Source organism: Penicillium verhagenii (genome assembly GCF_028828195.1).
Source record: "Penicillium verhagenii strain IBT 33310 chromosome Unknown utg000012l_segment0_segment0, whole genome shotgun sequence".
Lineage (NCBI taxonomy): Eukaryota > Fungi > Ascomycota > Eurotiomycetes > Eurotiales > Aspergillaceae > Penicillium > Penicillium verhagenii.
Window position 1 is genome coordinate 227,993 of NW_026643176.1, and position 20,007 is coordinate 247,999.

The following is a 20,007-nucleotide window of genomic DNA, read 5'->3' on the forward strand; positions in this document are numbered from 1 at the left end:
TATTGAATGTTCCAACTTGATGGTTTTTGTTACCTGCATAAATCAAGTTAAATGACCTGTACAACCTTAGAAGTACTGGAGTTTCTTCAAGGTGCCAAGGTTGTGAATCTGATAGGAAATCTTCCTAAGCTCGAACCCAGAAATAGGCTGAATAGGATAGGTAAAAAAAAAAAAAAAAAGGAACAATATATATGAATTATGACTGCTATTGTTCCTGAAATCCTTTTGCCAACATTTGGCTCATACTGAGTCCACACGTGAATTGGTTTTCTTGTTTCATGGAGCAAACCAGTTTCCCTTGGTTGATTTCGGGCCACCGTACTTGACCTAAAATCCGCCCCCAACTGCAAGTGGAGAACATGGTGGGGAATTCTCGCATGTTGCGCCCGCTCACGCTTGCTTCGCCTTCACCTTGCGAGACCAATTCTTTGGTACCCGAACCAACCAATAGAGGAAGACAGCCATGAAAACATTGAAAAAAATGTACACAAAGATCAGGCCGATGTTCCGCCAGTGGTCATCAAAGTAGATGTTTAGAGCAGCCAGGAATTCATCCGTGGTGGAGATCGAACACAGCTGGCAGTTTTCTGTCGCGTCACCGTTAAGTAAGGTCGCATGGTAGGTCGTCGCATATTGATCCAGGTAAGCAGAACAATTTTGTCCTGTAGGCGGGGATACCGTTAATAGCTCAATTTCTGAGCATTCGGCACTATGTCCGGACAGGCCGGTAGATAGGACCGCGGAGACCAGGTACGTGAAGGGCGAGACGCGGTACATGAAGATCCAGAATCGGGGTAACTGGGTGGGACTCGCGAGGACACTAGAGACGAAATTAGTAAGTGGAGGAACATGAATTTCGAAACAAAGTGTTTAAAAAAAGGGAAAAAAAGAAAAAAAAAGAAGAAGAAAGAAGAAAGAGAAACAGGACACACTAACCCATTGAAAACCAGACAGAGAGAGAAAAGCAACTGCGCGATATTGCTACCAGTCTCGGGCTGTTCAATGCCCGCGATAACCATTGAGCTGAAAGTCGAGGTGAACATGAGGAAGACAAGGATGATCAAGAACATGGTTCCACCTCGGGCCACCTCCGTGCCTGCTGGTGCATTTCGGTAAAGTCCGATCGGATAATACCACGAGAAAAACACAGGAACGGCCATGATGATGTTCCATGGTAGCTCAGTGAAGATGCTGGCGAGCATGAACGCTTTCCAGGAATAGGCTTTGGAGGGGCGTTCGCGCACTTCGTACAACGAGCGCTGCGTGCAAAAACTGGGCATCATCTGTTGAACCAGGTTGGGGAAGATAATGAGAAGCATGAAAATGGCAAAAAGCTGATTCTGCATCCCTTGTTGAGTATTGGGCTCACGCCAGAAACTGAAGCCGATGAAGAGAGGCTGTCAAAGGTTAGCAACAACAAAACATATGAATAGAATTCCAGGATCACTGACCGGCAAGATACACATGGCAGTCTTGGAATAAAGATATCCAGGGCTTCGGAAGTACTGTTGGTACATGCGACGGATACAGATGAGGAACTGATACCAAATTGGGGTTGCAAACTCTCCATATCCAGCGGTTGCATGGGGTACCGGTTTCTGGGAAAGTTCCTCCTTCATCTTGGCAAGCTCCCCACGGACTGTAACTCGTTCGGCACTGTTGGTCCATTCCATTGCCCAGTCTCGATCCGCGTGAGAGCCAGGGGCAGCACCGATGACCTCAAGCATCCATTCAGCAGGGTTCGCGTCTGAAGGACAACTGATCGAGCCCTTATTCTCAAAGTACTTGATCAGAGTCTGCATGTTGGACCCTAGATCGCCAAAGTACACTGTGCGACCACCCTTTGCAAGGAACAGAAGTCGGTCGAACTCTTGCATGAGAATTGCAGAGGGTTGATGAATTGTGCAAAGAACAGCTTGACCATGGTTGGCAAGCTTCCGCATCAAGGAACAGATGGACCAGGCAGTTTGACTATCGAGGCCCGAAGTTGGCTCATCGAAAAACAACAGCAGGTCTGGCTTGGCTGCAATCTCGACACCAATGGTTAAGCGTTTGCGTTGTTCCACATTCAATCCCTCTCCCAAGATACCGACAATTGCTTCTGCGTATTCTTCCATATCGAGCATCTTGATGACTTCCTCAACATAATTGATCTTCTCTTCATACGGCGTACTATGAGGCTGACGAAGAAGTGCACTGAAAGTGAGCGCTTCGCGAACAGTACTCGTTTCGAGGTGTAGATCCTGTTGTTGAACATAGCCTGTTTTACGCTGGAATGAATGATCCCGCTGTCTGCCATCCACGAGCATGTCGCCGGTGATTACTCCCATCGTCACTCGGTCAGCGAGCACATCAAGCAAAGAAGTTTTACCGGCACCTGTCACACCCATTAGAGCAGTCAAAGTACCAGGTTTCACCCAGCCATCCACGCCGTCTAGAATACGACGAGTTTCACCCTTGATCTTAATGTCGTAACAAACGTTCTCCCAGTGGAAGATGGACGTTTGTCTCGCAAGGTTGGCCGTGCTCTGACCCTGAACTCCATCGCCGATGTGGGCCTTCTCTGTTATTCCGGTCTCCGGATCATTGCCATGGACCTTCTTCGCATATATAGGGATCTTGCCACGAGGGAAAACCAAGATCTCACCCTTGGATGGCTTGGCTCGAATAAACTCGCTAGTGACAATATACAAGATCAAGAAAAACACATAAAACCCAATCAAAATACCAAAGTTGCGCCACAGGTGCTCTTTGTAGTATTCATAGGTAGTGTTAATGTATGCGTCTCCATTGACAAAGTTCTGGCCCGCGACGGCGCCTTTATCGTCACAAATTGTTGAGCTGAGTGGGGCATTCTCGTACCCCGGCCCTTGAGGAACATACGAAGAGCAAGGAAAATCTCGACCACTGAACTCATTTACCATAAGCGATTCGAATGCGTACTGTTCACAAGTAATCAGTATAGAATCGACAGTCTGCGCACGGAGGGAATCTTACAGCGATGGGATTAAGCCAGTTGAGCCACCTGAACCAAGGATGCATATCACGGGTTGGAATAGCAAAGCCAGTGTATATGACGAGAATCATCATGAAAATTGAAGATGGAACCATAGCTTGAGCCATGGCTCGAGAAACGGCTCCAATCCATCTGAAGATGTTCGACATTACCAGTGTGGTAGTGAATGAAAACAGGAAGAAAATAAAAAAATGTCCTGCTGTCCGACGCAGATGAGGTACGAAGTAGATAATGATGTTGAAAAATATCGCAATTAATACCTTTGATGGAAGTTCAACGATGTAAGAACTGATCGCTTCAGCGGAAGGGTGATAAAGGGCATATTTATAGTGTTTCTCCACAATTGGCCGTTGTTGCCACAAAGTCAGGATCTCCAAAGAGCTAGCGAAGGCGTTCAACAGGATGGCGAAAAACAAGAGTGCTCCACGTTGAAAGAAGCTCCCTGTGTCATCTGCCAAGTTTACGAAGACCGTGGAAACGATAGTTCCCATCACCGCATTACCGATCACCGATGCCAATGTCATGCTCATGTCTCCTTTCAGGCGTAGGAAACCACGCCAAAGACAGAGCTTGACCTGCTCAGGGTATGAAAGGGTATACGGCGAGGTAACACGTACGCGTTTCGATTTCTCGACTGCACGAGAGTGACTGAATTCCTCTACCTGGCGACCGCCAACTGGGTACTGAGCATTCTTATTGGCAATTTCCTGAAGAAGCTGCTTTCGCTCGGGGCTCGCCTTCCAGCGAGCTGCAAATTCATCGGGTGTGCGAGGGACCTGATCTTCGTAGCCAGGACGAGCCACACGCTCCGATGGGCTAGTAAGGGAGGTAAGGAAATCAGCAGTTGTCTGTCTATCAGGGCACTCAAATCCCATGTCCACAAAAAAGCGACGCGCATCCTTTGCCTTTCCGAAGTAGATCTGACGTCCTTCATAGAGAACAATGGCCTTGTCAAAGAGGTCATAAATGGACTGGCTGGCTTGGTAGATTGCGACGACGGCCGTGGTACCACTGTAATCCGTGGACAAACGAAGATTCTTCACAAACTCCAACGCGGTGGAACTATCCAGCCCACGTGTGCTGTTATCCCAGCACTGCAGGGGACTACCGCATAGGGTTGTCTCAGCAATACTGACGCGCTTTCGCTCACCCCCCGAGACGCCGCGAATAAAGTCATTTCCAACCTTGGTGTTGACGGTGTGAGAGAGTCCAAGCATGGCCATAGTGACGTCTCGCATATGCAAGGCATACTGATCTCGTGTCACCCCAGGAAGACGATTAACCGGTGTACGTGCTTGAGCCGCAAAAAGTAAAGTTTCCCCGGCAGTCAGCTGTGGGAAATGTATCTCGGTCTCGGCTTGATAGATAACCTCTCCACGGAATTGACCGTGCATCTGATCCCACGAGATACCTTCATATTGCACATCCACCCCTTCACCCAGGAATAGACCATGGGTTTCACCAGCAATGGTCTTGAGAAACGTGGAGCATCCACTAGTAAGCACATGTCAGTATGTGGGAGTCTACGTTGGACAAGGTATAACCCATGGTACAGATCGAAATAGAATGGAACGCCTTCGAAAGCTTACCTGCCCGGCCGACCCAAGGCGACCAACATCTCACCATGCTCGACAATTCCCTCAAAGTCACGTAAAATATCAATGCGCACTTTTTCTCCTAGTCCCAAGGTATGCTTGGCCGCGTCGGCCATCTTGAGCCAGATGTTGCCAAAATTCAACTGATAATCTGCCGCCGTACCATACCCAAAGACATTGAGATTTTGGAAGGATACACCTGCTGTGCGACGCGGGAAGCGCTCAGGGTCGCGGGTCATCTGCAGGGTATTTCGAACCCATTTGCGGGAATTGAAGTCGGGGGAACTGGGGTCAAGTTCCGAGTTCTTAGACGGATCGAGAAACGTATTGACCGCATCATCGGACGAAAAGCTTGAGCTTTGCTGCCGCGAGAGTTGCGAGAAAGTTTTGGCAAGCTTGGCAATTTCTTCATGTCTAATTTCCTCCGATTCAGCTGGTGAGATAAATTCCACTTTGCTTTCGCTCGTGGCGCTTGAGGTCTTCTCCGTTGTCATGACGTGCTGGGCCGTGCTGACAGCAGCAACGCTTCCACCAAACGGTGCCGGGGGAGTCGCCATGGAGTTTTGAATTATTGCATGGCAGGTGGGGCACACTTTTGAGTAAAGGAACGAGTGTGGGAAGAATAAAAAGTAAAGGACAATTATGTCGGACCTTCTCTTCAAAAGAAGTGACAGTCGCGACGGACTTTGCCCTTTTTGGGCCGAGATTTGATGCCGGATCTCGGATGGAGTAAGACCCGAAGTCACATAGCCGGCCTTAAGTCACAAGAGAAGCCTTTACCTGCAATGCAATCGGTGGCCTGAAATGGATCCCGATGGGTGTATATCTACAAGTCTGTGTAGTATATTGGACAGTATAGAGCCATGTATCAGCTACTTTGTGATCCGGAAGTCCAAGTTCCCGTACGAGTCCAGTATTCCAAGAAAGCTGACCCATGAAGGGATATCGTACAAACTGCTCTCATATTCTTTGAGGCGAATCAGACGAGCAAGAAACATGTCAAACTCAACTGGGGTCTCGCCTATATCACTTGCAGATGATGATTGGTCACGTATTCATATCGTATTCCCCGCAACTATTGTGGATTCGAAAAGTGGATTCAAAAGTGGATTTCACCCATGGATTTGCCTTTACCTGCATTGGCCCTTTTTGGATAGCTTCCGATCTGTCGCATATGTATGACTTGTAATCATGAATCCAAGTTGACGGATCATGACTCAAAGTCACTCGATCTTTGTAAGAGACCAAAGCACACAAAGCACACAAAGCACATTTTGTGAGATTGTCTCACCCTAACCACGTTCCTCCTGTCGCGCGAGTCACGTGGTCAACAAGCACGTCAACACCCTTTGATTAGTAATACTGATTTGAGTCACATGACCAATGATGAGAGCCGGAACTTAGTTAAGCTTACTAAGCATACCTAAGGCTGCTGCCAGCTGGGCACCCTTAGAGAATTTACGCAGTTGAAGAGCCTAGTACAAATCTAAGGTGATCCAAAATAGCGGGTTGGAAAGGGTAAACGAGATTAATTTGTCAAATCCATCTCCACAAACCATTCCAAGTTTTTTTTCTTGTTTTTTTTTTCGTGTGAACAACCTTTGTCACCAGAATTCACCACCCTACAGATTCCCCAGATGGCCAAGACATCACGACTCCTGCCATCACCCTTGGAACACAATTTGCTTCCTAGCTGATCCGGCAGTCGTGCCTTGCGTAATCAATCCAGTACCAGCGGGGTCAATAGAAAGGACTCGATCAGACTGAACACGAGTCACTGCCGTGACCCGCAGGACGCGACCTTGGCTAGAGATTGCCTCAGCACCCACCTGCGTATAGGTATGACCAGGATAGATGAGCAAAGTCTCAAATCCGGTGCGCTGCACTTCTCCTAGGAATGATTGCGATCCATAATCATCTCTCACCCCAAAGAAGCGCCAAGAAACAGTCTCCGTGTCGCCATTCCAAGAAACATATACCGCTGTCCCGGAGGGGATCTTGTGCGCTACGATAGCGGGCTCTTCAGTGGGAAGACCGGTCCAATTGAAGCGAAAGGCACGATAATTCTGAACACCTTCGCCAAGAAGGTCCGAATCCATGTATGCGTGGAAGACAGGGGTGCCATCTGACTTGAATTCGGTCATTGCGCCCTCAGAGCCCCAGTTCACCAGTGCATTCCCGTTCGGTAGGAGGTGGGTGCTTCCTTGAGACTTAGCAAGAAGGTCATCGGGAGGCTGAAATGCCTGGACAACCTCCGCCGTCCAAGTAGCGATATTGACAGAGATGATCTTCCCCTGGGAAATAGAGTTTGTGTGCACCTCATGGCCACGATGGTTCTCGGTTCCATGTGCAGAGTTATCAAAAAGTGAGATGATTTCCTCGTCACCATCTCGCGATACAAAGCGTGCGTGATGCTGAAAGCAGAATGCAACGTTGGGGCCAAGCCTGAAGTCGGAATTCAGACCGCCCAGCCGCCATATGATCTCTCCCGTAGTTCCATTGACCTTGTGAACGGCACAGGCATCACGCGCGGAGATCAGGTAGTCACCAGCATTATCCTTGTCGACGGAGTTGATGTGAAAGTAGTCCCATGCATCTGACGAGTTCCATCCTGCACCGGCCTGGCCTGGATTCAAGTGGAGGACAGCCTCTGCACATCGTTAGTCAAGAAACAGAGAATGATGTTTGTTTCGAATTCCAACATACCATCCGGACTGACATGCTCTAGGCTGGACCACTCGAATAGCAGCTCACCAGTCGCGATATCCAATTCTGACCTGAATTAGCAAACTCTCCTCATAGTTCCAAGCACAATCGAAGGCGTACCCTGGAAAATAGCATCCACAATCCACTGCTGCTCCGGACTTCCACCCCACCGACTCAAGTCGGCCAGAACAGGCTGATAAACCTGAATCAAAGCAGTGCGACCGTCAATAACCTGCAGCTCATGTTTGTCCATAAACTTGTGGTTACCAGCACGCAACTCCCGGACAGTCTCATAATGCTGATTCAAAATCGTTGCATGGCCATGACCGTGTCCGTATGCCGGGTTATGATCACCCTCGAAGCTATATAGCACGTCCTGGCCCTTCCACTGTCCCTTGTGAAAGTTGGCCGCCCAGATGGAGTAGTAAGTATAGCCAGACCAGATAAGTTCGCCATCATCACGAAAGATATACGGTCCCTCCTGGCGTGGGCCATGATGTTCCGGATCAACAAATTGACCTGGGAATGGAGCTATGAAAAGGTATCCCTTCTCGACGTCGTTGGTTGCTGGGATGGTAATGTTCAGACGGGGAGGCGCCAAGTCTGTGCGAGACTTGAATTGCCAGTCTGCAACTGCAAGGGGGAGCAGCGCTATGGCACAAACAAAAGTTTCAAGGACCTTCATGGTAAGAGCGACTAGCCGAACGATCAGTTTCCATGATGTCCGGCATAATATCGAAGCATTGGGTACATTAACCTTAGGTGACTACTCTGCACTATAAGCCGTCTTCGACGCTTGTGCTTTGGATTTTGGATGGTCTTGAAGTTGCTTTGCAAGGTGTATAGCTACTATGCAGGGTCGATGCGAACATTCCCTTGGATATTCCCAAGCAGGGTTTATATACATTTCAATTTTCATCTTGGCAAAGAAATCTCTGACATCATTTCTTGGGTATATCTAGGCATTTTTTGTCCTATGGCCCAGCTATATCCTGCACAATGTGCGATAATGCCACTGTCGCGACAAATGTCGTGATTGGTACAGCGGGGCTTCATGTCCCGCAATTCCCAATCGGGTGCCCGATACATTCCATTTCCCCTCTAATGAGGAACGAACAGATTCAGTGATCATGTACAGAATATGAGTGGTCGAACGACTTTCCAAGCGGAAATTCCAAGCCGACTTTTCGGCTAAGGGTCTGGCTCAAACCTTGGCAGTAAAAATAATTATAGTTCTTTTCCATTTTTTAGATAATTCCATCAATTGATCGTGCAAATCAATTCCTGTAATAAAATCGTCCTTCCATAACGCAGAAACCCAGTCAGTGAATTTTCATCACATCATGGAATCGGGACAGGACTCTACTGGGAGCACTCTCAACGAAGAGCAACCTCTGCTACCAACGCCTACTGTTTGGAGCCCGCCGCGGGGGTTCTTTTGGATTCAACTGGGTAAGTAGACTGGTACAATCGAGCTACCTTTCGTTGCGATCTCCAAGCAAGCAGAGCAGGCTAATTTCGAAATGAGGATTCCAGCTATCATGTCAAATGTATTTCTATCTGGATTTGACGGAACAATTACCGCATCGACATACGCAGTCATCAGCTCTGAATTTAATGCTGCCAACACCGCCTCGTGGTTAACCACCTCCTACCTCATCACGAGCACCTCTTTTCAACCACTATACGGTCGCTTCTCAGATCTGCTGGGCCGCCGCGCTTGCTTTTTCACTGCGACAATCACATTTTTCACCGGTTGTTTGGGCTGTGCAGTGGCGAGGGATATTGTCTTCTTGAATATCATGCGCGCGTTGACCGGCATGGGAGGTGGCGGGCTGATGACTATGGGTGAGTGAAATCGATATGATGTGTTCAAAAACTACAGGGGAAACTTTGACTGACGTTATGGAAGCCACTATCATTAACTCTGATCTCATCCCGTTTCGCAACCGGGGAATGTATCAATCCGTGCAAAACGGTGCATATGGTTTTGGAGCAATCTGCGGTGCTTCATTTGGAGGGGCCATTGTCGACACAATTGGCTGGCGTTGGTGCTTTCTGGTCCAGGTCCCCGTATCTCTGAGTGTGCTTGTGTTGGGATACTTTGCCCTCAGGTTCCCTGCTAAGAACAAGACGTCTGTATCGGGCCAGCCAGGTCTCTGGCACCAGATTGACTTCATGGGCTCCATACTGCTTGTCCTTGCTCTTTCAACCCAGTTAGTTGGACTAAGCCTTGGTGGCAATGAGCTAGCCTGGACGAGCATCTGGGTTATATTACCCCTAGTAGCGAGTATCGTGTTACTTGCCGCTTTCGTCACTGTCGAGGCTAAGACAAAAGCTATCCCGCTCATCCCACTGAAAATGCTCCATGGACTTCAGCCAGTTTCTACTCAAATTGCTAACGTCTGCGTGGGAATGTCTGCATATGCCGTGAGTTCCTTGGCAGAGTTTGAACAGAATCTTACTGACTAGCCCAGTTCCTCTTTACCCTACCCCTTCTCTTCCAGGTCGTCTTGCTGGATAGTCCTACGAAAGCCGGCGCTCGTTTAATTATCCCGTCTCTTATGACGCCGGTTGGCGGAGTTATTGCAGGCGTGGTCATGTCACGTTGGGGCAAACTAGCTCATCTCGTACGCATCGGAGCTGCCTTGATGTTTATAGGAAACTTCCTCGTCACATCCCTTCATTTTGACGACTCAAACTGGAAATACTTTGCATACATCATTCCCGCCAATTTAGGGCAAGGGATTGTGTACCCAGGCATCTTGTTTACCTTCCTCTCTGCATTCGACCACGACGGTAGTCTTCCTTCCACCTTCCTCGCCTGGATATTTCAACTAACTCCTTCATTTCCTCACAAGACCACGCCGTCTCAGCCTCGACTGTCTATCTAATCCGCTCCCTCGGAACGGTCTGGGGTGTCGCCATCACATCCGCAATAATCCAAAATACGTTGAGCTCGGGCCTCGCAGAGGCCTTGAGTGGAGTACCACACAAATGGAAAGTACTATCCAATCTCCCATCTTCCCACCAACAAGTCGACAAGGTATCGACTCCAAATGACAGCGGCTGACCCATATCCTTTCAAAATCTAGTTGATAGAAGAAATCCGTCATTCAATCTCCGCCATCCACACCCTCCCCGCCGACATACAGATTGCCGTTCGCTTAGTTTATTATCGCGGAATTCAACTCTCCTTTGCCGCATCAGCCGCATTCGGGTTCATGGCAACAGTCGCAGCTTTATTCACACGCGGGAAAGGGTTGGAACGTGGTTAATGGGACTCTTGAAGTTCGACAACGTACTGTATGTACCTTGGTGCATATATGTGATAGGCTGGATACTACACCCGCGGAGTTCGGTATAAATCCGCATATTGGGATCCAGCGCGGCTCTGCTTTGCGGAAATGAGTGGATGCTGTTTAAGGGTCTGCTTCTTGGTAAGTCGGTGTGCGTACTGTCATGATCGTCGGGGGCCGTGCGCACAAGCGGGCTGTTAGCGAGATGGGAGTGGAGTCAGGAGATTAAATCAATTGATAGAAGGAGGTGTAGATCAGTTCGACGAACATTGAATTTTGGTTTGTGATGTTCAGTTTGGCAAGTCTTCCACACTCGCGTGGATTGGTATTCAATGTTGCACATGCAAATTTTAGATATTGCATGGGTCAACTGGTACTATAGAGCACTTGAGTGGAAAACCAACTCTTATGTTGATTTAAAATATTTCTTCAAGTCACTGTAACATTCGAACATTTGAATGACAAAATAGCCTTTTAGAGATGAGAATATTGATTGATTCTATATTATCTAACAGTCAATTGATACTTCTTAGAATATTTATCTAACCTTCCAAGGTCAAAGCCTTCAGGGTTGTAACGACGCACCTGGGCAAAACCTCCTGAGGTCTGGGCCCTCAGTGGGTAGTGAGCACTGCAACGCTCAAATTGGGCAAGCTGAAGCTGAACACCCCACTCTTTCCTGCCTGGATAGTTTCCGTCTTGGAATTCACAATGTTAGTCTCCGCAACTCCATTCATCGAGAAAGCATTGGGAGCCGTCAAGATAGTCAAGTCAGCCTTTGTGCCCTTTGCGACACCTTCAAACGTCAGCGAGACGGGGACATTCTCGGTGCTATTGTACACAGCTCCCTTCCAAATGTGCGAGCTGGTCTTGTTGTTCAAACCAGCAACCCAGTAAAGCGGACCATAGGCATCAGCTGACGTCGTAGGTAAGGTGTTGGTAATATGACTATGGCTGAAGAGCTATTCGGGGGTCAGAACCAAGACCTGGATATGGAACGGCGTATTACTTACACTGTAGACATGCCAGCTGGTAGACCGAGCGGTGTCATCTGGATCGGCATTGAAAGCGTACATAGTCGGACTCCACTCGTACGAGTTGATATTCATAAAGTAGGGTGCCTGCAATTGTTAGTTTGATCCAAGAGCTGACTGATGATAGACATACGTAAGTCGTTCCAATGATCTTGTCCGCATTTCGCTCAGCTCCCAACATGAAAACAGCTTCGGCAACCGAGGCGATCCACCACGGATATAGTGAGAAATTGATGTCAGACCAGTCAATACCGACGCCGTTGTTGAATTCGGTAGCGGCAATCTCGCCTACACCAGGGGGTGGTCAGCTAGTTCTTACAGCATCATAGAAGAAGAAGAAGGGGAAATTATGACATACCCAGGAGGATTCGATGCGCGTCGGTGTACTGATCAAACTGGTTAAAGGCCTTGACAAAGTTATCCGGAATATCATACAGATGGAAATCGCCACCAGCAGAGCCAGGCAGTGTCAGTTCAATGGTCGAGGCAAGGACCTGAATGTGGGGATATTTTTCCGTGATAGCATCGTAGAATGCGGCAAAACGGTATGCAATATAGGAATCCAAGCCGTTATTGAGGTGGTCCTCATTGCCGACCTCGACAAAATTGACAGTCCACGGGTCGGGGTATCCGTATTTCGCCCGAAGAGCACCATACTCGGTGTCGACTGAGCCGGTAAGAAATTCAATCTCGTTGAGTGCATCTTCAACGTAGATTCCAATATCGGCCTCGGATACGATGTCTTCATTCAAGGCGAGTCCATCCCAGACGGCGAGAACTAGATAGGTTAACCGCCAGTCCTGAACTTATTTATGTGATATAAAAACTTACTAGGTTCCATGCTCAGATCGTCACACCATTGCATGTACTCGATAAGTCCCATTCCGCCCGTTTCTTCATAGCCCCAGGTGGTAGGACGGCCAGGGCGGTCCTTGAGAGGCCCAAGTGTTTCGTTCCACTTCCAACGAGTGTCAATTGTCTCTCCTTCAAGGTTATTTCCACCTGGGAAACGAAGGAAAGTCTACAGAATCATTAATAGTGGACAAATTATGGCATAGGAAAGATTTGCCTACCGGACCCATGTCACTCATAGCTTGCATGAGATCAGTTCGCAAGCCATTGGGTCGATTATTCCACGTGGGTGGGAACAGGCTGATCAAATTGAAATCAAGAGATCCACCAGAGGCTTTCTAAAAGATAAGAACGCGTTAGCCACTGCATGAGGGGGGTTATACCAGGACAAATGGTGGATCTCACTGAGGCATCAAACGTCAAGGAGAACGTATTGTTGCTGTTGGCAGCCTTTGACTTAGGCGTGAGTGTGAACTCATGCTGGACCCATGCATTTGCAACACTCTTAGAGGTCACCTCAACGCTAGCCAGAGTCTTTCCAGTAGTGTCGGACTTGAGGGATGCCGTGAAAGAACCCTTGTAGGACCCCTTCACGTAGAATGTTCCAGAATATTTTTGAGGCCGCACATCAATTCCCCACCATCCCTCATTGGTCAGGCCAATGATTCCTTTTCCAGATACCTTGACCGATGTTGGGAGAGCAGATGACAGTGGGTTGCTGAGGTTTTGAAGAGCCAAAGTTGATTCTCCAACAGCAGTCCAGGCTTCCAGGCTCGATGGGTAGAGTGAGCTTCCTTGGAAGGCTCGGTTGCGGATCAGCTCTGCATACAAACCTCCTTCACCACCATGGTTGATTTCCTATGGAATGAATCAAAAACAAGTTACACTGGCAAGTACAGGCGTACATACCTCTTCCATGACACCATATTGAGTGCTGGTGGTAAAATTGCCACCAGACTTTGCAACCGAAATGGTATATGCCGCGCTGCAAGATGCCAGCAACGGCAACAGCAGGTATTCAAGTAACATGGTCGCGATCCTCAATTGGAAACAAGCAACCCTCTCTCAGATGTTATCCCGAATGGATACTGAAGAAGGATCCCACTAGGAGATCCCATCGAGTATTTATGCATCAAGTGTTCCGGCTGAACGTCGGCAAATTTGATGAGGAGAGCCATGCTGCCAATTCTCATGGTAACCCCTGCTGAAAGAAATCTTGCCCTCCCCCTTCTGTGCCGTGAAGGAAAATCTGGGGGTGGCCCGTGTCAGAGTCGATCATTTCCATTTGCACGGGAAAATTAACGGCTAGCTTGGCATAATCAGGCATTTCATGCATCGGGTGTCCCCTTTAGGGAAAATCCCAGAGGAGTGCAGGATGCAGGGTCAATACCCCTCAGAGGCGTAGTGGGAAATCCTTGGCAGAAATGCAGGGATAGTATGTTGAATTTCTATCTGTAACCATCAAGACTAGAAACCCAACATTTGAAGATGGCGACCTTAACCTAATTATGTTCCGTCTCTACACGATATGTTTAAAGGACACCGGCTAAATTGGCTGGACAGAATCCAACGTAAATCTAATCAATTTTCCATTAGGCAACCTTGTAAATCACCCGGATAATTATTCATTTAATGAATGTTCAATCGTGAGTTATGAAGAACTTGAATAATTACCATTGAGCACTGGTGAAGAGCATAGCGCATGTACCCGTGGACAATTTGGAGAAATACCCCCCGATGGATGAAATGATTATGATAATCTACCTCGACAGACACATGTGCATGCATCTATTGGACATTTGAAACGACATCCAGGGATTACAACCTTAGGTTAGATGTTTTGCACCTGAATTAAAGATTCAACATGTTGAGTTCAATGTTGCTTGAGTGCTACATGTGGCACTTATAGGCACTTCAATGTTGGGTATATCTGCTGCCTACATATAGGTGGCTACAGGTATTCATTCAACTCTCAAGTGGAATTTTCCAGCTATACATAACATCAATTGATGATTTTTGAACGGCAAAAACTGGAATCGAGCTAATGTTAACATTCAACATCAATTGAAAGGAACATTGAAGTAGACACCTAAATACACATTATCCCGAATACCCGAGCAAGCACTTGAGCGCTTGAGCCTATTCAATGTTCCAACATTTGAAGGTTCCCATATATATACCTCGGGATCTTCCCAAGACACCCAATCATAGATCTACCTGTGTCACGCAAATTAGAATGACGTAAAGTAGAAATAGCTTGACAAGAGCAAGCAGATTACATAGCTGCACCAACGGGGGCATTTGGAGATCCTTGAGCTTCTGCATGGGCGTCAATTTTCTTAAAGTTGTTGAAGGGACTGACACAGAAAGCGATTCCCGCCGCAGTGATCGAAATAGCGTAAGCCACCTTAAGACCTTTCATATAAGCAGGCAAAATAGCCGCCAGCTGTTCGGTTGTAAAGATCTTTCGCAGTTCACTGGCACCAGTCGCAACCACTAAGGATGAATCGATGCTCGCTGCAGTTGCGGCAAGTGTGATAATAATCTGGTTGACAAAGGCAGATTGTGCTGCAGCCACTAAAACCGCACCCCCGACAGTTTGAAAGACTGAAAGATGAAGCATATTAGTAGGTCTCCGTGTCGGATAATTAAAAGGCTGTAAAGAAACGACTACTTACAGACGATAACACCTGTCACGGTTGCAATATCACTGGGACCCACTGCACCATGCACCGCATTGATGGGAACCCGATAGGCTAATCCCCATCCAACTCCACTGACAATTTGGTATCCAATCCACTTGCCTGTGCTTGTACCAATATCCAGCGAGTACAATAGTGCCGAACCAATGATTGCCAGAAAACCGCCGACAACCATCAGAGGCGCAGTATGACCAGTTTTGGTGATGCTGCCACCAGAGATAATGATAGCTAGCGACATGGAGACAATCAAGGGAAGGTTTCGTACACCAGACATAGTAGGGTTAACGTTTTGAATGCTCTGGAAATAGTAAGGCAGGTAATATACTATGATGAAGTACGAGCCTGCGAAAAAGAATGCGTAGATTGAGTTCACAAGGATGAGGCAGTTTGACATCAAGCGCGGCGGAAACGCAGCCCGTTCTTCTTGGAACCATTCCCACGCCATGAAGGCAATAGTCATGATAGGAAAGCCGACAAGAAGACCTATCACAGTACTGGAGCTCCATGCCTTCGTCTGTCCACCGTATTGCAGTGACAAGATGTATGAAATGATGGTACAGATTAGAAGGATCGTCCCGATAGGATCTATCTGCAAGAGCTTTTCCTTTAACGTACCCTTGGCTGTCGAGGCGCTATCAGGTGCATGGAAGAAAAAACCAATGAAAACAGCGGCGAGGCCTCCGATGGGTAAATTGATATAGAAGCCTAGATAACAAGGAAAGAAAAGAAAAGAAAAATCAGCCAATTTCCATATCTATTGAAAACCAACCATTTGCGTTGGGTAAATGAGTAGGCAGCAGAAGTACTCACACCACCTCCAAGTTACTTTATCGGCGAATGCACCACCAACAAGGGGGCCAACGACCGAGGCTATACCGTAAGACGCGCCGATGATACCGGTGAAGAGCGGCCGCCTTTTTGGACTGGCAACGAAGGCGATGATGATGAAGACCCCACTCCCAATACCAGCGGCACCGATTCCAGCAATTGCACGACCAACAATCAGTGCTACGGAACTTGGAGCTACACCACAAATCAAGCTCCCAAGCTCGAAAATGAAAACCGCAAGCAAGAACGAGATTTTCAGCGGGAAATATGTGTATATTTTCCCCCAAGTTGATTGGAAGCCTCCAGTAGTCATCAGGAAAGCCGAACCATACCAACTAGCGTCATCAAGACTGTGGAATTGATCGGTAATTTTAGGAATAGCCGTCGCAACAATGGTCTATTATCCAATTTTTACATTAGATGATGATGGTACTTTGAACATTGAGAGGCTCCTTTGGTCACTGAGGGGGGAAATTGTAAGGCTTACCATGTCAAGGGCAACCAAAAAGATGCTCATACCAAGAGCCACAACAATTATGAATAGCTTGATACCATGAGGGTACTGTGCTTCATCGTCCAGGTAGAGTTCCTCGGCATCTACCTTTTCTGGTAGGGCAGGGCTTTCTGGGTCATTCGGAATATTGGTTACATGTATTGATGACAGCGTGCTAGATTCTGCGTTCTGCCGCTCCTTTTCCACCATGAATGTTGAGCTCATTTCCGCAAAAAGTAATTGAATTTGTTTTCAGAGTAACAATGAATGTACTCGACACGACAGGAGGACTTGAAGTAAATGAGAAGAGTTTCACGCGCAGGCGGGCTGGAGGTTGTTGGAACTTGTTGACATCCACGGATCTGGAAAGATATGTATAATAAACACATAGCCGCAGAAGTTGAGTCTGTCCCTGACTGAGCTTCCAAGGTTCTTTCAAACACTTGAACGTATGTCCGAACTAAGGAAACCCGGACGGAGGAACGAGCACTTGAGTAAAAGTAAGCAGTCATTGGCCCGCCGAAGCATGTTTCGCCCGCCGTACAGTGCACAGGGTCAACATTGATGACTAGAACCCGAGACATACGTGTATTTATGCGAGATTTATGGATAGTCTCTGGTCTAATGGATTTTGGTACCTACACGGTATGTATGTGCCTTCAATGTTGGTGCCGACTATAAGGTGACTACAACCCGTCTACAGGTATTTCTAAGAAATGCTGCCAGTCATTTTTTGCTCTATGTCTAAATGAGAATATATTTCCGTTTCGCGCAAAAGTCTGATGGTAAATGCAAGAATCGAATTTTGAAATATTATCAATGCAAATAGGTGCCAAGGGGCTTTTGTCCGCCGCATGGATTTCACGGCGGTCGAATGGCATCCGCTTAGTCAGCTGGACCAAAGAATTCCCCCGCCGTCTCGGATGTTGCCATCTTGGAATTGTTTTGTTCAACTTCCATCAATTGATTACTTTACGGCACCCGCATCCCAAACACCGTGATTCACTGACTCTGTGCATAGAAATCGATATGGAATACGAGATCGCCGAATCGGATGCGAAGCGGAGGAAGATACGCAAAGGGACGAAGAGTTGCTGGGAGTGCAAACAGCGCAAGATGAAATGTGTATATGCAGACCCCAGCTCTCCAGACAATGTCGAAGCCATTTGCATTGGCTGCCACCGGCGAGGATCGAAATGCGTGAGCCAGGAGTTTGAGTTTGTGGGTGGAAGGGAGAACGCAGGACATCTCGAGAGAAAAGGACAACACCACACGAGCGGTAAAGATAAAGATCGTGTTGCGAGGGTTGAGGCCTTGGTTGAGCAACTGATCAGGAAAGTGGACCGTCATGGGGGAGTAGTTGAACCTGCCAATAGTGGAATTCCTACACCTCCAAATCTTGGAAATCACACTGTTGCATCAATAGACCAAGAATCTTCGTCTTTTTTGTCTTCATGCAGGCCTTCGCATGTACATTACGTTTTCGAATTCCAGTGCGCGATGAACTGTCACTGATCTTATCAGGATGATGTTTCGGGTGAAGCTGAGGGGAAATACGAAAATCTATCTCAAAAAATGCACGAGTCCTTGCCCTCACGAGAAGTTATCGAGATGATATACAATGCCCGCGGTAAAAAAGCCATGTTTTTTAATGAAATTTTGAACGCTCCATATGCTGTACTTGAGCAGAATGGCCTCAAGTCACCAGCCATCTTACTCGAAATACCGAGTCCGACGTCGCATCCAGTGCTGATCGCAAGACATATGCTTTACATTGCTACTTTCTTGCAGCATCTCCATACCAACTTTTTGGGGGCTGTAAATAGTTTACCGGAACCACTCCCCGCACTAATGGAACGACTAGCAGGAACTGCTACAAGTTTGGTCACGACAAATGACCAGTTTTTTGGAAGCATCGAGGGATTGGAGTGTGTTATGATGGAAAGCATGTACTACCACAATGGTGGAAATCTACGACGAAGCTGGATAGCGAACCGCAGGGCTATGGTTATTGCACAAATGATGAACCTCCACAAAGATCAAAGCCGAGCAAAATACAAGGTTCTTGATCACAACACGAAAGCTCATCCGCAGTTCATGTGGTTTCGAATTGTCTCTCTCGATCGCAATTTATGTCTCATGCTAGGTCTTACCCAAGGCTCCTTTGATCAGAGTATGGCCACTGGCGCAGCATTCAAAGATGATATCCCTATGGGCCGCCTCGAGCGAATGCATTGTGCTCTTGCGTGTCGCATATTGGAACGCAACGAGTCTGAGCCGTGTGCCAACCACTTTGCCTTGACACAAAACCTCGACTTAGAGCTACAGCAGATTGGGAGAAGCATGCCTTGCAAATGGTGGCTTATGCCAAACCTAGACAGTGTTACGGATGACCCGCAGGCTCTAGTTTTGGAAATGGGACGGCTGTTCAGCCAGTTGTATCATTACAACTTGCTCAACCAGCTCCATTTGCCTTACATGCTTCGTTCATCAACTGAAAGAAAGTACGAATTTTCCAAAATGACCTGCGTGAATGCGTCAAGAGATATTCTCTCGCGATTCATCATGTTTCGTGGCTACAACAGAAATAATTTCTGCTGCCGGACAGTTGACTTTTTTGCACTAATGGCCGCCATTACACTACTTCTGGCGCATCTCGACAGTCATCGCTTTCCACAGACTAGCAACCTCTTAGCGCACCAATATATTAGTGATCGTGCCATGATAGAGCAGGCGCAGTCGAACATGGAAGAAATCAGTCGTGTTAATGGTGATATTTTAAGTACCCAAAGTGCGGACTTATTGCACAAGTTGCTGGCTATCGATTCCGAAACAGCAGATGGGGTCACTACAGAGAGCGTCACAGTTCAGACACCAGAGAATGCAGTGTCGCAGTCAAGCGAAAATAATAATGGCGTTGTTCGGGTGCAAATACCTTACTTTGGCATTGTCAAGATTGCCCGCCAGGATGTTGTTTCGAAGGAGATAGCCAACGAACAACCGCCTTTGAGTAATGGCCAACAATACGCTCCGCTTATTGGCGTGGATAACACCGAGATTTCGGAATCCGCAGTGCGTGATCTTGGCTCTAGTAGCTTCAATGGAAATGCATTTCCTAGGTCAATGACGGGAGTGGATTATCAGTCTGTCGATAGTAGTAGTGGCTCGCATGAACAGCTCACATCGCGGTATCAAGACTCTGTTTCTGAAACCCTCCTGCAGAGTTATCAAGATCCTGGGCTAACTGCCAGAGTGGACGACTGGGCATTCCAAGGGGTCGATATGGCTTTCTTTGACAGCGTAATGAGAGGCCTCGATAACGGAAATACTTCACAAACCTGGGACAATAGCCCTTCACCTTGAAGATACGACAATACTTTAATTATGGTCTGGGTATAGCTCTCTAGTCTAGTAAGCAATTTGTGAGGCGATTTATCGGGAGAGAACCAAACTTGATGTACTAGCTCATCCTTCAATCTGCC

General features: G+C 47.5%; 7 protein-coding genes across 7 annotated transcripts; 2 read left to right on the forward strand and 5 right to left on the reverse strand.

The window, feature by feature from the left end:
• Nucleotides 1-390: 390 nt before the first annotated feature.
• Nucleotides 391-5,168, reverse strand: N7466_010753 (pleiotropic drug resistance family ABC transporter; the record flags this gene model as incomplete). Its single annotated transcript, XM_057170142.1, has 5 exons — nucleotides 391-820; nucleotides 937-1,397; nucleotides 1,452-2,942; nucleotides 2,998-4,510; nucleotides 4,606-5,168. 5 exons carry the CDS (start codon nucleotides 5,166-5,168, stop codon nucleotides 391-393), a joined length of 4,458 nt encoding a protein of 1,485 aa, XP_057015874.1.
• Nucleotides 5,169-6,275: 1,107 nt separating this feature from the next.
• N7466_010754 (arylsulfotransferase family protein) lies at nucleotides 6,276-8,002 on the reverse strand (the record flags this gene model as incomplete). The annotated part of the gene is made up of 3 exons (XM_057170143.1): nucleotides 6,276-7,261; nucleotides 7,318-7,383; nucleotides 7,438-8,002. 3 exons carry the CDS (start codon nucleotides 8,000-8,002, stop codon nucleotides 6,276-6,278), a joined length of 1,617 nt encoding a protein of 538 aa, XP_057015875.1.
• Nucleotides 8,003-8,660: 658 nt separating this feature from the next.
• N7466_010755 (uncharacterized protein) lies at nucleotides 8,661-10,211 on the forward strand (the record flags this gene model as incomplete). The annotated part of the gene is made up of 4 exons (XM_057170144.1): nucleotides 8,661-8,769; nucleotides 8,824-9,165; nucleotides 9,230-9,747; nucleotides 9,795-10,211. 4 exons carry the CDS (start codon nucleotides 8,661-8,663, stop codon nucleotides 10,209-10,211), a joined length of 1,386 nt encoding a protein of 461 aa, XP_057015876.1.
• A 1,019-nt stretch (nucleotides 10,212-11,230) lies between these two features.
• Nucleotides 11,231-13,531, reverse strand: N7466_010756 (alpha-L-arabinofuranosidase A; the record flags this gene model as incomplete). The annotated part of the gene is made up of 8 exons (XM_057170145.1): nucleotides 11,231-11,578; nucleotides 11,630-11,737; nucleotides 11,784-11,938; nucleotides 12,009-12,428; nucleotides 12,482-12,671; nucleotides 12,724-12,840; nucleotides 12,908-13,360; nucleotides 13,412-13,531. The coding sequence occupies 8 exons, from the start codon at nucleotides 13,529-13,531 to the stop codon at nucleotides 11,231-11,233; spliced, it is 1,911 nt and encodes a 636-aa protein (XP_057015877.1).
• A 1,246-nt stretch (nucleotides 13,532-14,777) lies between these two features.
• Nucleotides 14,778-16,750, reverse strand: N7466_010757 (MDR family MFS transporter; the record flags this gene model as incomplete). The annotated part of the gene is made up of 4 exons (XM_057170146.1): nucleotides 14,778-15,109; nucleotides 15,181-15,909; nucleotides 16,015-16,429; nucleotides 16,520-16,750. The coding sequence occupies 4 exons, from the start codon at nucleotides 16,748-16,750 to the stop codon at nucleotides 14,778-14,780; spliced, it is 1,707 nt and encodes a 568-aa protein (XP_057015878.1).
• A 777-nt stretch (nucleotides 16,751-17,527) lies between these two features.
• On the reverse strand, nucleotides 17,528-17,875 carry N7466_010758 (uncharacterized protein; the record flags this gene model as incomplete). The annotated part of the gene is made up of 1 exon (XM_057170147.1): nucleotides 17,528-17,875. One exon carries the CDS (start codon nucleotides 17,873-17,875, stop codon nucleotides 17,528-17,530), a length of 348 nt encoding a protein of 115 aa, XP_057015879.1.
• Nucleotides 17,876-18,100: 225 nt separating this feature from the next.
• Nucleotides 18,101-19,888, forward strand: N7466_010759 (uncharacterized protein; the record flags this gene model as incomplete). Its single annotated transcript, XM_057170148.1, has 1 exon — nucleotides 18,101-19,888. One exon carries the CDS (start codon nucleotides 18,101-18,103, stop codon nucleotides 19,886-19,888), a length of 1,788 nt encoding a protein of 595 aa, XP_057015880.1.
• Between the last annotated feature and the right edge of the window lie 119 nt (nucleotides 19,889-20,007).